The sequence below is a fragment of the Mercenaria mercenaria genome, chromosome 13 (assembly GCF_021730395.1).
Source record: "Mercenaria mercenaria strain notata chromosome 13, MADL_Memer_1, whole genome shotgun sequence".
Classification (NCBI taxonomy): domain Eukaryota; kingdom Metazoa; phylum Mollusca; class Bivalvia; order Venerida; family Veneridae; genus Mercenaria; species Mercenaria mercenaria.
Genome location: NC_069373.1, coordinates 24857103 through 24869425, shown reverse-complemented (window position 1 = coordinate 24869425; position 12323 = coordinate 24857103). Strand labels below are relative to the sequence as shown.

The 12323-nt window shown below is 38.3% G+C and overlaps 1 protein-coding gene across 3 annotated transcripts in view; it reads left to right on the top strand.

Moving 5' to 3' along the window:
- LOC123529321 (origin recognition complex subunit 5-like) overlaps positions 1-12323 on the top strand; it is a 331040-nt gene that overhangs the window by 100780 nt on the left and 217937 nt on the right. For all 3 annotated transcript variants that reach the window (XM_045309605.2, XM_045309606.2, XM_053521347.1), the window contains exon 2: positions 1494-1797. In XM_045309605.2, coding sequence (XP_045165540.2) covers positions 1732-1797 — 66 coding nt within the window. In that variant the 5' untranslated portion in view covers positions 1494-1731. The remainder of the gene's footprint in view (positions 1-1493; positions 1798-12323) is intronic.

The following is a 12323-nucleotide window of genomic DNA, read 5'->3' as shown; positions in this document are numbered from 1 at the left end:
GCAGCCATATAGAGACTTCATTTATGGTTTGATTTGATACAAACTTGCAAACTGTCTTTAACAACAATAACTCTTAGATTTCATGATGAATCTGTCAGATCCATTCATAGGTTCCGGAGTTATGGCCCCTGATTGACCCCTGTAGAGCCAAAATTTGTTAATTTTTACCTTGTGAACACGATAGAAGTGACATTTTATATTTGATTTTAACCACACTTACACACAACTTAAGTCACAATAAGATCTCGGTTCTTTTCAAAAACCGGCTAGATTCTATCATGGGTTCTAGAGTTACTGCCCCTGAAAGTGGCAAAATTTTCTATTTTGGCCCTTTCAGCCATATAGAGGTTTCATTTATGCTTTGATTTGATACAAACTTGCACAGAATGATTATCTTCATAATCTCTAGGCCTGGATCGAAACTGGATCATGTCGGGTCAAAAACTAGGTCATCAGGTCAAATCAAAGGAAAAGCTTGTTAACAACCTAGAGGCCACATTTATGACCCTATCTTCATGAAACTTGGTCAGAATGTTTATCTTGATGATTTCTAGGTCAGTTTCAAAACTGGGTCATATGAGGTCAAAAACAAGGTCACCTGGTCAAATCAAAGGAAAAGTTTGTTAACACTTTTGAGGCCACATTTATGACCCTATCTTCATGAAACTTGGTCAGAATGTTTATCTTGTTGATTCCTAGGCTAAGTTTGAAACTGGGTCATATGGGGTCAAAAACTAGGTCACCTGGTCAGATCAAAGGAAAAGCTTGTTAACACTCTTGTTCATTTGATGTGCATGAAACTTGGTGAGAATGTTTGTCTGCATGAAATATCGCATTAATTTTTATCTGGGTCATGTGGGGTTAAAAACTAGGTAACCAGGTCAAATAAAAAAATAAGCTTAGGGGGCACATTTTTGTTTCTATGTTCATAAAACTTTGTCAGAATATTTATCATGAAGTCTTGGATGTATTCAAATCTGGGTCACGTGGGGTCAAAAACTAGGTCACTAGGTCAAATTGGAGTAAAAGCTTGTATACACTCTAGAGGCCACTTCTTTGCTCCAGTCTTCCCGAAACTTTGTCAGAATGTTTGTTTTCATGTAAGTTTTGGTAAGTTCGTATCTGGGTCATGTGGGGTAAAAAACTAGGTCACTAGGTCAAATCAAAGAAAATGCTTGTTTAGGCTCAAGAGTGTTTTGGTCCAATTTTAATGAAAATTGTCAGAATATTTGTCTCCATGAAATCACTAGGTAAAACATGTTTACACTGTTATGGTGTGTTACTCAGGTGAGTGACCTAGGGCCATCTTGGCCCTCTTGTTCTAAAGCTTGCAGCCAATTTGAACCAAATTCTAGGTCATTTTTCGTTGTCATGGCAACCAGAAGGAAAACTCTCAGAAACAACTTGCCCAAATTAGAAATAATTTTAAAAATCGAAGTACATAAAGAACTCTTTAGTACTTATCATACTTACTATTCATATATTAATTGTAGGTGGTAGGAATCTTGAAAGTGTGCAGCACCTTTGAGTAACAGAGATACATGTTACAGTGCCTAGATACCTTGGAGTAACAGAGATACATGCTACAGGGCCTAGATACCTTGGAGTAACAGAGATACAGATTACAGGGCCAAGATACCTTGGAGTAACAGAGATACAGATTACAGGGCCTAGATACCTTGGAGTAACAGAGGTACAGATTACAGGGCCTAGGTACCTTGGAGTAACAGTATGGATATCACAGCTATACCATGTAGGCAGAAACAAGTTGCAGTGCTCAAGGATCTGTTTGGAAAGGTTGTTACTTCTATTATTATAGTAAGAATTTTAGGGCTCATGTTTTTAATCCCATGCAGTAAAACAGTAAAAACCCAGTTAAATGAAAAATAGCAGATATTTTGCTTGAATATTGAACAGAAAGCAAAACATTTTTTAAAAATTAAAATTATTATGCTTTTCCAAAACTTTGAGTGGAGAGGGTGAGAGGGTATACATTTTGATTTGGTCCAGTTGTCTGTCATTCTGTTTGTCACAAATCTTGTACACTGTTAAACCTGTGGAAGGATTTTCAAATAATTTTTGTCAAGCTCGCTTGATGTGAGCTCGACTTAGTTGCCACTTTTGGCAGTTCGGTGTATGTGTGTGCATCCATGCATCTGTCCAATTTTGTCCGGACCATAACTTCAACATGCATGGATTAATTTTGTTATCCCCCGCCGATGAAATCGGGAGGGGGGTATTGAAATGGCATTGTCCGTCCGTCCGCAGCCACTTCTCAGTAACTACCTATTAGAATTTCATGAAACTTGAAATAAACATGAACCAACATACTTCAGTGATGCCCGTGAAGTTTTTTTTTTGGATTGGTCAATTTCCCTTAGAGTTATTGCCCTTGATTTAATGAAAAATGTCCATCCACAGCCATTTCTCAGTAACTAGCAGGTAGAATTTCAGCAAACTTGAAATAGACATGAACCAAGATACTGCGGTGATGCCCTTCAAGTTTTTTTTTGATTGGTCAATTTCCCTTGGAGTTATTGCCCTTGATTTAATGAAAAATGCACATAAATGTCCATCCGCAGCCATTTCTCAGTAACTAGCAGGTAGAATTTCATCAAACTTGAAATAAACATGAGCCAACATACTGTAATGATGCTTGTCAAGTTTTTTTTTTTTTTGATTGGTCAATTTCCCTTAGAGTTATTGCCCTTGATTTAATGAAAAATACAGGTCTGCAGCCATTTCTCAGTAACAAGTTTGTAGAATTTCATGAAACTTGAAATAAATATGAACATACTTTGATGATGCCCGTCATTTTCTTTTTTTATTGGTCAATTTTCCATACAGTTATTGCCCTTTAATTGTTTAAAAATCCACAGATTTGTACATAACAAACCAACCAATTGGAAGAATTGCATTAAACTTCTTTCATTCTTTTCCATGAACATTTATTATAAACATGTGAAGTTGTGTACCCACATCTGGTCGCCACCTTGCCTTGGTCACACCCCTCCCCATCCCAACCCCTCCCCCTCCCCCCATCATTTTTAATTTTCCATCAATATTTATAATCAACATGTAAAGTTTTGTACCCTCCCCCCACCCACCACCAAAAAAAAAAACAAAAAAAAAAAAAAAAAAAAACCATTCATTTTCTGTTAATTTGATTTTGACTAATGAAAATATTTGCTTCTTTGTAACATTCTTAACTTTTTGCTGGATATATGTTTTTGCCGTTCCTCACACAGACTCTTTCGGCGGGGGATACCAATTCATCGAATTTGCTTGTTTATATTTGGCATGAATGTTAACCTCAATGAGAAGGAGTGTCATGTGCAAACCCCATTTTCCTATCTCAAAGGTCAAGGTCACAGTCAGAGGTCAAAGGTCAAATTGAAGTTTGTCCAGAGCATTTCTTCTTAATGCATGGTGGGATTTTGATGTAACTTGGCATGAATTTTCACCATTATAAGACGGAGTGTCATGCACAAGAACCAGGTCCCTAGGTCTAAGGTCAAGGTCACACTTAGAGATCAGAGGTCAGATACAAGAATGACTTTGTCCGGAACATTTCTTTTTCATGTATAGAGGGATTTTGATGTAACTTGGCACAATTGTTCACCATCATGAGACTGAGTGTAATGAGTGAGAATCTAGAATTACTTCCCTTTCTTGTTATTATAAATAGCTTATATTGTAACTTTTTTATTACTGGTTGTACCACTTTTCTGTAGTAAGTACAACATGCATGTTACATCAAATTTTGAGGTGTATTATGACCTATATCTACTGGTAAAGATTTTTGTGTGGACTTAAGAGTGTTGTGTGCAACACATAGTCCTTATGACAGCTGGCGGGCTTGACATGTTGCCGTGGGCATCTTCTTCAAATAACTCGTCACCAGCTTTATGTCTGTTGAAGTTTTCAAATTGCACAATGAAATCAAAAGTTAAATGAGATTAATTTTGTGTCTTTGAAGTATTTTCATATTACTTCCCACAAATGTCAACAGTAATTTAGATGTAATTCTAGGTATCAATCTCACAAATAATAATCCTACCATCATTGTACCTGTATGACACCAGTTAAAAAGAACCATGAGCTAAATGTGTGGTGAAAAACTTGATGGCAAGTCATTTCACTTAATATAAATTTCCAATGTAAATATTGAGGAGCTTTTAGCTTATCTGAGCACTTTGTGCTCTGGGGTGAGCTATTGTGATCACTCACCATCCATCAGTCCACACTTTTCTTCAACACACCCTATTACCTGATGTTCTCACGTTGAGTGATGTGTCTCCTGGTCACAGAGTAACAAAATAAAGCCGAGTAGAGGTGTTTTGAGCTGTAATATTTGTACACCCCGAACAGCGAAGTTTTAAGGGGGCGTATACTGGTTTTAGGTTGTTCGTCCGTCCATCTGTCCGTAGACACAATCTTGTGCACACCATCATTCCTCATCCCCATGACACAGTTTAATGAAACTTCACACAAGTGATCAGTAACAACAGTAGTTATGCATAGGGCATGTTAGGTTCTTTCAGAAAAAAAATGTGCAGAGTTACGGGACTTTGTTTTTTGTAACTATACTATATACATAGACACAATCTTGTGCCTAGAGTTATGGGACTTTAACTTTTGTTACTATACTATATATATAAAGTCTGCATATGCAATCTTGTGCATGCCTAATCTCCTGAACTCATGCACACAATTTAATGAAAGTTAACACAAGTGATCAGTACCAACCCTAGTTGTGCATGGTGCATGTTACGTTCTTTTAGATAAATATTCTTCAGAGTTATGGGACTTCATTTTTAGCTCGACTATTCATAGAATAGTAGAGCTATTGGACTCACCCATGCATCGGCATCCGCGTCGGTGTCCGCGTTGGCGACAGCGTCTGCGCCCCGATTTGGTTAAGTTTTGGTATGTAAGCTGATATCTCAGCAATCACTTGTGGGAATGGATTGAAATTTCACACACTTATTCACTGTGATAAACTGACTTACATTGCACAGGTTCCATAACTCTATTTTGCTTTTTTACAAAATTATACCCCTTTTTTGACTTAGAAATTTTTGGTTAAGCTTTTGTATTTAAGCTGGTATCTCAGTAACCACTTGCGGGAATGGATTGAAACTTCACACACTTATTTACTGTGATAAACTGACTTACATTGCACAGGTTCCATAACTCTGTTTTGCTTTTTTACAAAATTATGCCCCTTTTTCGACTTAGAATTTTTGGGTTAAGGTTTTGTATGTAAGCTGGTATCTCAGTACTCACTAACTGGAATGAATTGAAACTTCACACACTTGTTCACTGTCATGATCTGACATGCACAAAGCAGGTCCCATAACTTTATTTTGCTTTTTAGCTCACCAGAGCACAAAGTGCTCAGGGTGAGCTATTGTGATCGCTCACCGTCCGGCGTCTGTCCGTCGTCCGTCCGTCGTCCGTCCGTCCGTCCACACTTTCCTTTAAACAACATCTCCTCCTAAACCAACAGGCCAATTTTGATGAAACTTCACAGGGATGTTCCTTGGATGGTCTTCTCTAAAAATTGTTCAAAGAATTGAATTCCATGCAGAACTCTGGTTGCCATGGCAACCGAAAGGAAAAACTTTAAAAATCTTCTTCTCAAAAACCAGAAGCCCTAGAGCTTAGATATTTGGTGTGAAGCATTGCCTAGTGGACCTCTACCAAGTTTGTTCAAATCATGACCCCGGGGTCAAAATTGACCCCGCCCCAGGGGTTACTTGATTTTACATAGAAAAATCTTAAAAAATCTTCTTCTTGAAAACCAGAAGCCCTAGACCTTAGATATTTGACATGTAGCATTGCCTAATGGACCTCTACTAAAGTTGTTCAAATCATGACCCCAGGGTCAAAATTGACCCCGCCCCAGGGGTCACTTTATTTTACATAGGAAAATCTTCAAAAAATTTCTAAAAATAAAGCAGAAGGCCTAGGTCTTAGATATTTCACGTGTAGCATTGCCTAGTAGACCTCTACAAAATTTATTCAAATCAGACCTCCGGGGTCAAAATTGACCCCGTCCCAGGGGTCACTTGATTTTACATAGGAAAACCTTAAAAAATCTTCTTCTCAAAAAGCAGAAGTCTAGAGCTTAGATATTTGACATGTAGCATTGCCTAGTGGACCTCTACTAAAGTTGTTCAAATCATGACCCCCGGGGTCAAAATTGACCCCGCCCTAGGGGTCGCTTGATTTTACATATGAAAATCTTCAAAAATTTTCTTAAAATAAACCAGAAGGCCTAGAGCTTAGATATTTCACATGTAGCATTGCATAGTGGACCTCTACAACATTTGTTCAAATCATGACCCCAGGGTCAAAATTGACCCCGCCCCAGGGGTCACTTGATTGTACATAGGAAAATCTTCAAAAAATTTCTGAAAATAAACCAGAAGGCCTAGGTCTTAGATATTTGACATGTAGTATTGCCTAGTAGACCTCTACAAAATTTCTTCAAATCATGACCCCAGGGTCAAATTGGCCCCGCCCCATGGGGTTACTTGATTGTACATAGAAAAATCTTCAATATTTTCTAAAAATAAACCAGAAGGCCTAGAGCTTAGATATTCAACATGTAGCATTGCTTAGTGGACCTCTACAAAATTTGTTCAAATATTGACCCCGTCAGGGTCAAATTGACCCAGCCCCAGGGGTTACTTTATTGTACATAGGGAAATCTTCATAAATTTGCTTAAAATAAACCAGAAGGCCTAGATCTTAGATATTCGATATGTAACATTGCCTAGTCGACTTCTACAAACTTTGTTCAAATCATGACCCCCGGGGTAAAATTGGCTCCTCCCCAGTGGTTACTTGATTGTACATCGGAAAATTTTCCAAAAAATTTCTAAAAATCATCAGTTTGACATTTGAAACATATTACTCTGGTGAGCGATCCAGGGTCATCATGACCCTCTTGTTTACAAAATCATGCCCCTTTTTCAACATAGAAATTTTTGGTTAAGTTTTTGTATGTAAGCTGGTATCTCAATATCCACTAATGGGAAAGGATTGAAACTTCACACACTTGTTCACTGTCATTATATGACATGCAGTGCAAAGGCTCAATAACTCAAATTTGCATTTTACAAAATTATGCCCCTTTTTCAGCTTAGGAGTTTTGGGTTAAATTCTTATATGTAAGCTGGTATCTCAGTACCCACTAATGGGAATGGATTGAAACTTCACACACTTGTCCACTGTCATGAGCTGATAAGCACTATGCAGGTTCCATAACCCTGTTTTGCTTTTTGTGCCCCCCCATGAGTGGTGGGGGCATATAGATTTGCTCTTGTCCGTGTGCCTGTGCGTCCATCCGAAGTTTGTGACGCGCCTAGCTCAAAAAGTATTTGATATAAATTGATGAAACCTTGTGTGAGTCTTTATCATGATATGAACTTGCGCACCTCCTATTTTTCGTCTGGCTCCGCGCCCTATTTTTAGAGTTACGGCCCCTGAAATACTCAAAAATGCACATTTTTCATCCTATTTTTAGCTCGACTATTCGAAGAATAAGTAGAGCTATCCTACTCACCACGGCGTCGGCGTTGGCGTCGGTGTCGGCGTCGGCATCGGCGTCACACCCTGGTTAAGTTTTTCGTACCAGTCCACATTTTGACAAAGTCTTTTGAGATAAAGCTTTGAAACTTTCAACACTTGTTAACCATCACCATGTCCAGTTATAGGCAAGAGTACATAACTCTGTCAAGCATTTTGACTGAATTATGGCCCCTTTTGACTTAGAAATCTTGGTTAAGTTTTTCGTATCAGTTCATATTTTGACAAAGTCTTTTGAGATAAAGCTTTGAAACTTTCAACACTTGTTTACCATCACCATGTCCAGTTATAGGCAAGAGTACAGAACTCTGTCAAGCATTTTGACTGAATTATGGCCCCTTTTGACTTAGAAATCTTGGTTAAGTTTTTCGTACCAGTTCATATTTTGACAAAGTCTTTTGAGATAAAGCTTTGAAACTTTCAACACTTGTTAACCATCACCATGTCCAGTTGTAGGCAAGAGTACATAACTCCATCAAGCATTTTGGTTGAATTATGGCCCCTTTTTGACTTAGAAATCTTGGTTAAGTTTTTCGTACCAGTCCACATTTTGACAAAGTCTTTTGAGATAAAGCTTTGAAACTTTCAACACTTGTTTACCATCACAATATCCAGTTGTAGGCAAGAGTACATAACTCCATCAAGCATTTTGACTGAATTATGGCCCCTTTTGACTTAGAAATCTTGGTTAAGTTTTTCGTACCAGTTTATATTTTATGTAAAGTGTTTGACATATGGCTTTGAAACTTTTATATCTATTTCAGTATAATAGTCTCTATCAATAGGCAAGAGTACGTAACTCTCTCACCTTTTTTGGCTGAATTATGGCCCTTTTTGAACTTGGAAACTGGTTCTGTTTTGTATATGTCCATGTTTTGTCAAGACTATTTGACATATGTCTTTTAAACTTTAAACACTTGTTTATCATTATGATTTCCACTCTAGGCAAGAGTACATAACTCTGACAACTATTTTGACTGAATTATGGCCCTTTTTGGACTTTCAAATTTGTTCAGTTTTTTTTACAAGTCAGCATTTTGTCAAAACTATTTGAACTGTGGCTTTGAAACTTTTAACACTAGTTTATCAACATGATTTCCATCTGTAGGCAAGAGTACATAACTCTGTCAACTATTTTGACTGAATTATCGCCCTTTTTGGACTTGGAAATTAGTTAAATTTTTCATATAAATCCATGTTTTGCCTAACATATAACTTAACATATTTGCCATCATGGTCACACATTGCCATTTAGTGCAAGACTAATCGAAATCCACAAATAAAGGAACATTTTTTGTTTAATCCATTTTTTTGTTTAGTCTGAAAATCTATGGAAATATTTTGACCCCATTCTTCAATCAATTCTTCGAATAGTCGAGCGCGCTGTCATCCGACAGCTCTTGTTCATCTGGGTCTGCCCCCTTTTTGAATTATTTCCCGTTATTATATGCCTGAAGGAACGTTTTATGTTATGACGCTGGTGTCCATCCGTCTGTCCGTCTGTCCGTTAGCAATTTCGTGTCCGCTCTGTAACTCTTGAACCCCTTGAAGGATTTCAAGGAAACTTGACACAAATGTTCACCACACCGAGACGACGTGCAGAGCGCATGTTTTGGATGTCATGCTTCAAGGTCAAGGTCACATTTAGGAGTCCAAGGTCATATCAGTTTGTTTTGTGTCCGCTCTGTAACTCTTGAACCCCTTGAAGGATTTCAAAGAAACTTGACACAAATGTTCACCACACCAAGGCAACGTGTAGAGCGCATGTTCTGGACGACTCGCTTCAAGGTCAAGGTCACACTTAGGGGTCAAAGGTCATATCAGTTTGTTTCGTGTCCGCTCTGAAACTCTTCAACTGCTGGAAGGATTTCAAAGACACTTGGCAGAAATGTTCACCACACTGAGATGATGTGCAGAGTGCATGTTCCGGATGACTTGCTTCAAGGTCAAGGTCACACTTAAGGGTCAAAGGTCATATATGACTTTGCTTTGAATGTGTATATTGTTCAGAATTACAGTGCTCTTGTTTTTATTTGGCAGATCTCTTTTTTGTTCACTTACAATAATTCTTTTTTTAATTACTTCCCTTTTATGTTACTATAAATAGCTTATTTTGAAACTTTTTTATTATTGGCCGTAGGGAAAAACGGAGACCACTTTTTTGTCGTACAACATGGATGGTACCTCTAATTTTTAGGTGTATTTTTACATACCTGTACCTGATAAGGATTTTTTTTGTGGACTTTGAATATTTTTTTTGGGGGGACTTAGATTTGTTTTTTGAAGTTTTCCTTTTGTTGTTCCATTCCTTTTGGCTACAACAGGCAAGTTCTTTAAATTTTGCTACCATCCTATGATGTAATCCTTCGGGCGTATATTGCCCCGCTTGGCAGAGCTCTTGTGATAAATGTACCAGTGGGGGGCACACCCTGTGTCCTACAGACACATTCTAGTTTACTATATAATGCCCCTTTTTCGACAAGGCTGTTGAATAGTCGAGCGTTGCTGTCCTCGGACAGCTCTTTTTTGTTACTATACTATATACATACAGTCCACATTGTTAAATTGCAATGTACTGTGTCAGTGCGTGTGGGGGGTACATTCATCACCGTTATTGATAGCTCTAGTTCATTTCGGCTTTCCATTAAGATACTGTAGTGCATACAAATGTGTAAATACCTAAACATATTATACAGATAATCCTGATTGCTATCTTTGCAAAATAAAGAAGAATTCAGCTGTTTATATTGGAATTTATTGAACATGATACAAAATTATACCCCCACCAAACATGTTTGGGAAGGGGGGCTATATTGGAGTCAGTTTGGCATGTCGCGTCGCATCTCGCCGCGTCCTGAAATCTATATGCCTGGAAGGATTTTAATTTAACTTCACATTATTGTACCCCCCGACAACAAAGTTGTAAGAGGGGGTATACTGATTTCAGGTTGTCTGTCTGTCCGTAGACGCAATCTTGTGCGCACCATCTCTCCTTATCTCCTTGACAGAATTTAATGAAACTTCACACAAGTGATCAGTAACAACAGTAGTTGTGCATTGGGCATGTTAGGTTCTTTCAGAAAAAAAATTTGCAGAGTTATGGGACTTTGTTTTTTTGTTACTATACTATATACATAGGCACAATCTTGTGCGCACCATCTCTCCTCATCCCCTTGACACAATTTAATGAAACTTCACACAAGTGATAAGTAACAACAGTAGTTGTGCATGGGGCATGTTAGGTTCTTTCAGCGACAAAAATTGCAGAGTTATGGGACTTTGTTTCTTGTTAACATACTATGTACATACAGTCTGCATATGCAATCTTGTGCGTGCCTAATCTACCAAACCCTTGCACACAATTTAATGAAACTTCACACAAGTGATCAGTACCAACCCTAGTTGTGCATGGTGCATGTTACATTCTTTTAGATAAATATTCTGCATAGTTATGGGACTTTGTTTTTTGTTACTATACTGTATACATACAGTCTATATACATACAGTCCACATAATTATGCAATCTTGTGTGCGTCAAATTGCAATGTACTGTGTCAGTGCATGCGGCGGGTACATTCATCACCTTTAGTGATAGCTCTAGTTATTCCTCAAGGCCAGATGACATGTTGAACACATTACCTATGCCTGATGGTCAAAGGTCAAGGTCAGAATTCAAGGTCAAAGGTTAGATATTGGGTTTTTGCTCCATAACTTCTACATGCCTGGAAGGGTTTTATTAGCTCACCTGTCATGAAGTGACAAGGTGAGCTATTGTGACCGCTTGATGTCCTTCGTGCGTAGTGTGTCGTCCGTCGTGCATAGTGCATCAACAATTTCAAAAAAAATCTTCTTCTTGAAAACCACTAGGCAGAATTACACCAAACTCCACAGGAATGATCCTTGGGAATGATCCTTGGGTGGCCCCCTTTCAAAATTGTTCAAAGAATTGAATTCCATGCAGAACTCTGGTTGCCATGGCAACCGAAAGGAAAAACTTTAAAAATCCTCTTTTCCAAAACCACAGGGCCTAGGGCTTTGATATCTGATGTGTAGCATCATCTAGTGGTCCTCTACCAAAATTGTTTAAATTACCCCCCTAGGGTCAAATATGGCCCCGCCCCGGGGGTCACATGGTTTATATAGACTTATATAGGGAAAACTTTGAAAATCTTTTGTACAAAACCACATGGCCTAGGGCTTTGATATTTGGTATGTAGCATCATCTAGTGGTCCTCAGCCAAAATTGGTATGATGCATTGTCTAGTATTCCCCTACCAAAATTGTTCAAATTATGCCCCTGGGGTTAAAAGAGGCCCTTGGGTCACTTAGTAATTATGTGAGTTATATAGGAACAATACTTAAAAAAATCATCTGATCCTATTTCCAAGACTGTTTAATTATAATTACCTGATGACCCCAAGTAATATGATGTCACTTGACTGTGACCTTGACCTACTGACATACTTTCTTGTTTTTTATGCCCCCACTTTTGTGGGGGGGCATATATATTTGCCCTTGCCCGTCCGTCCGTCCTTCCGAGAATGTTGTGTCTCGTGTAGCTCCAAAAGTATTTGACGTAGAGTCACAAAACTTAACAGGAATGCTGGTCAGCATGTGTAGTTGTGCACCTGGGGTTTCGCGTCCGAATTCATTCAGTCTTGTAGAAGTTATGGCCCCTGACTTCGTAAAAATTGGTCATTTTAATGTTGTGTCGCGCCTAGCTC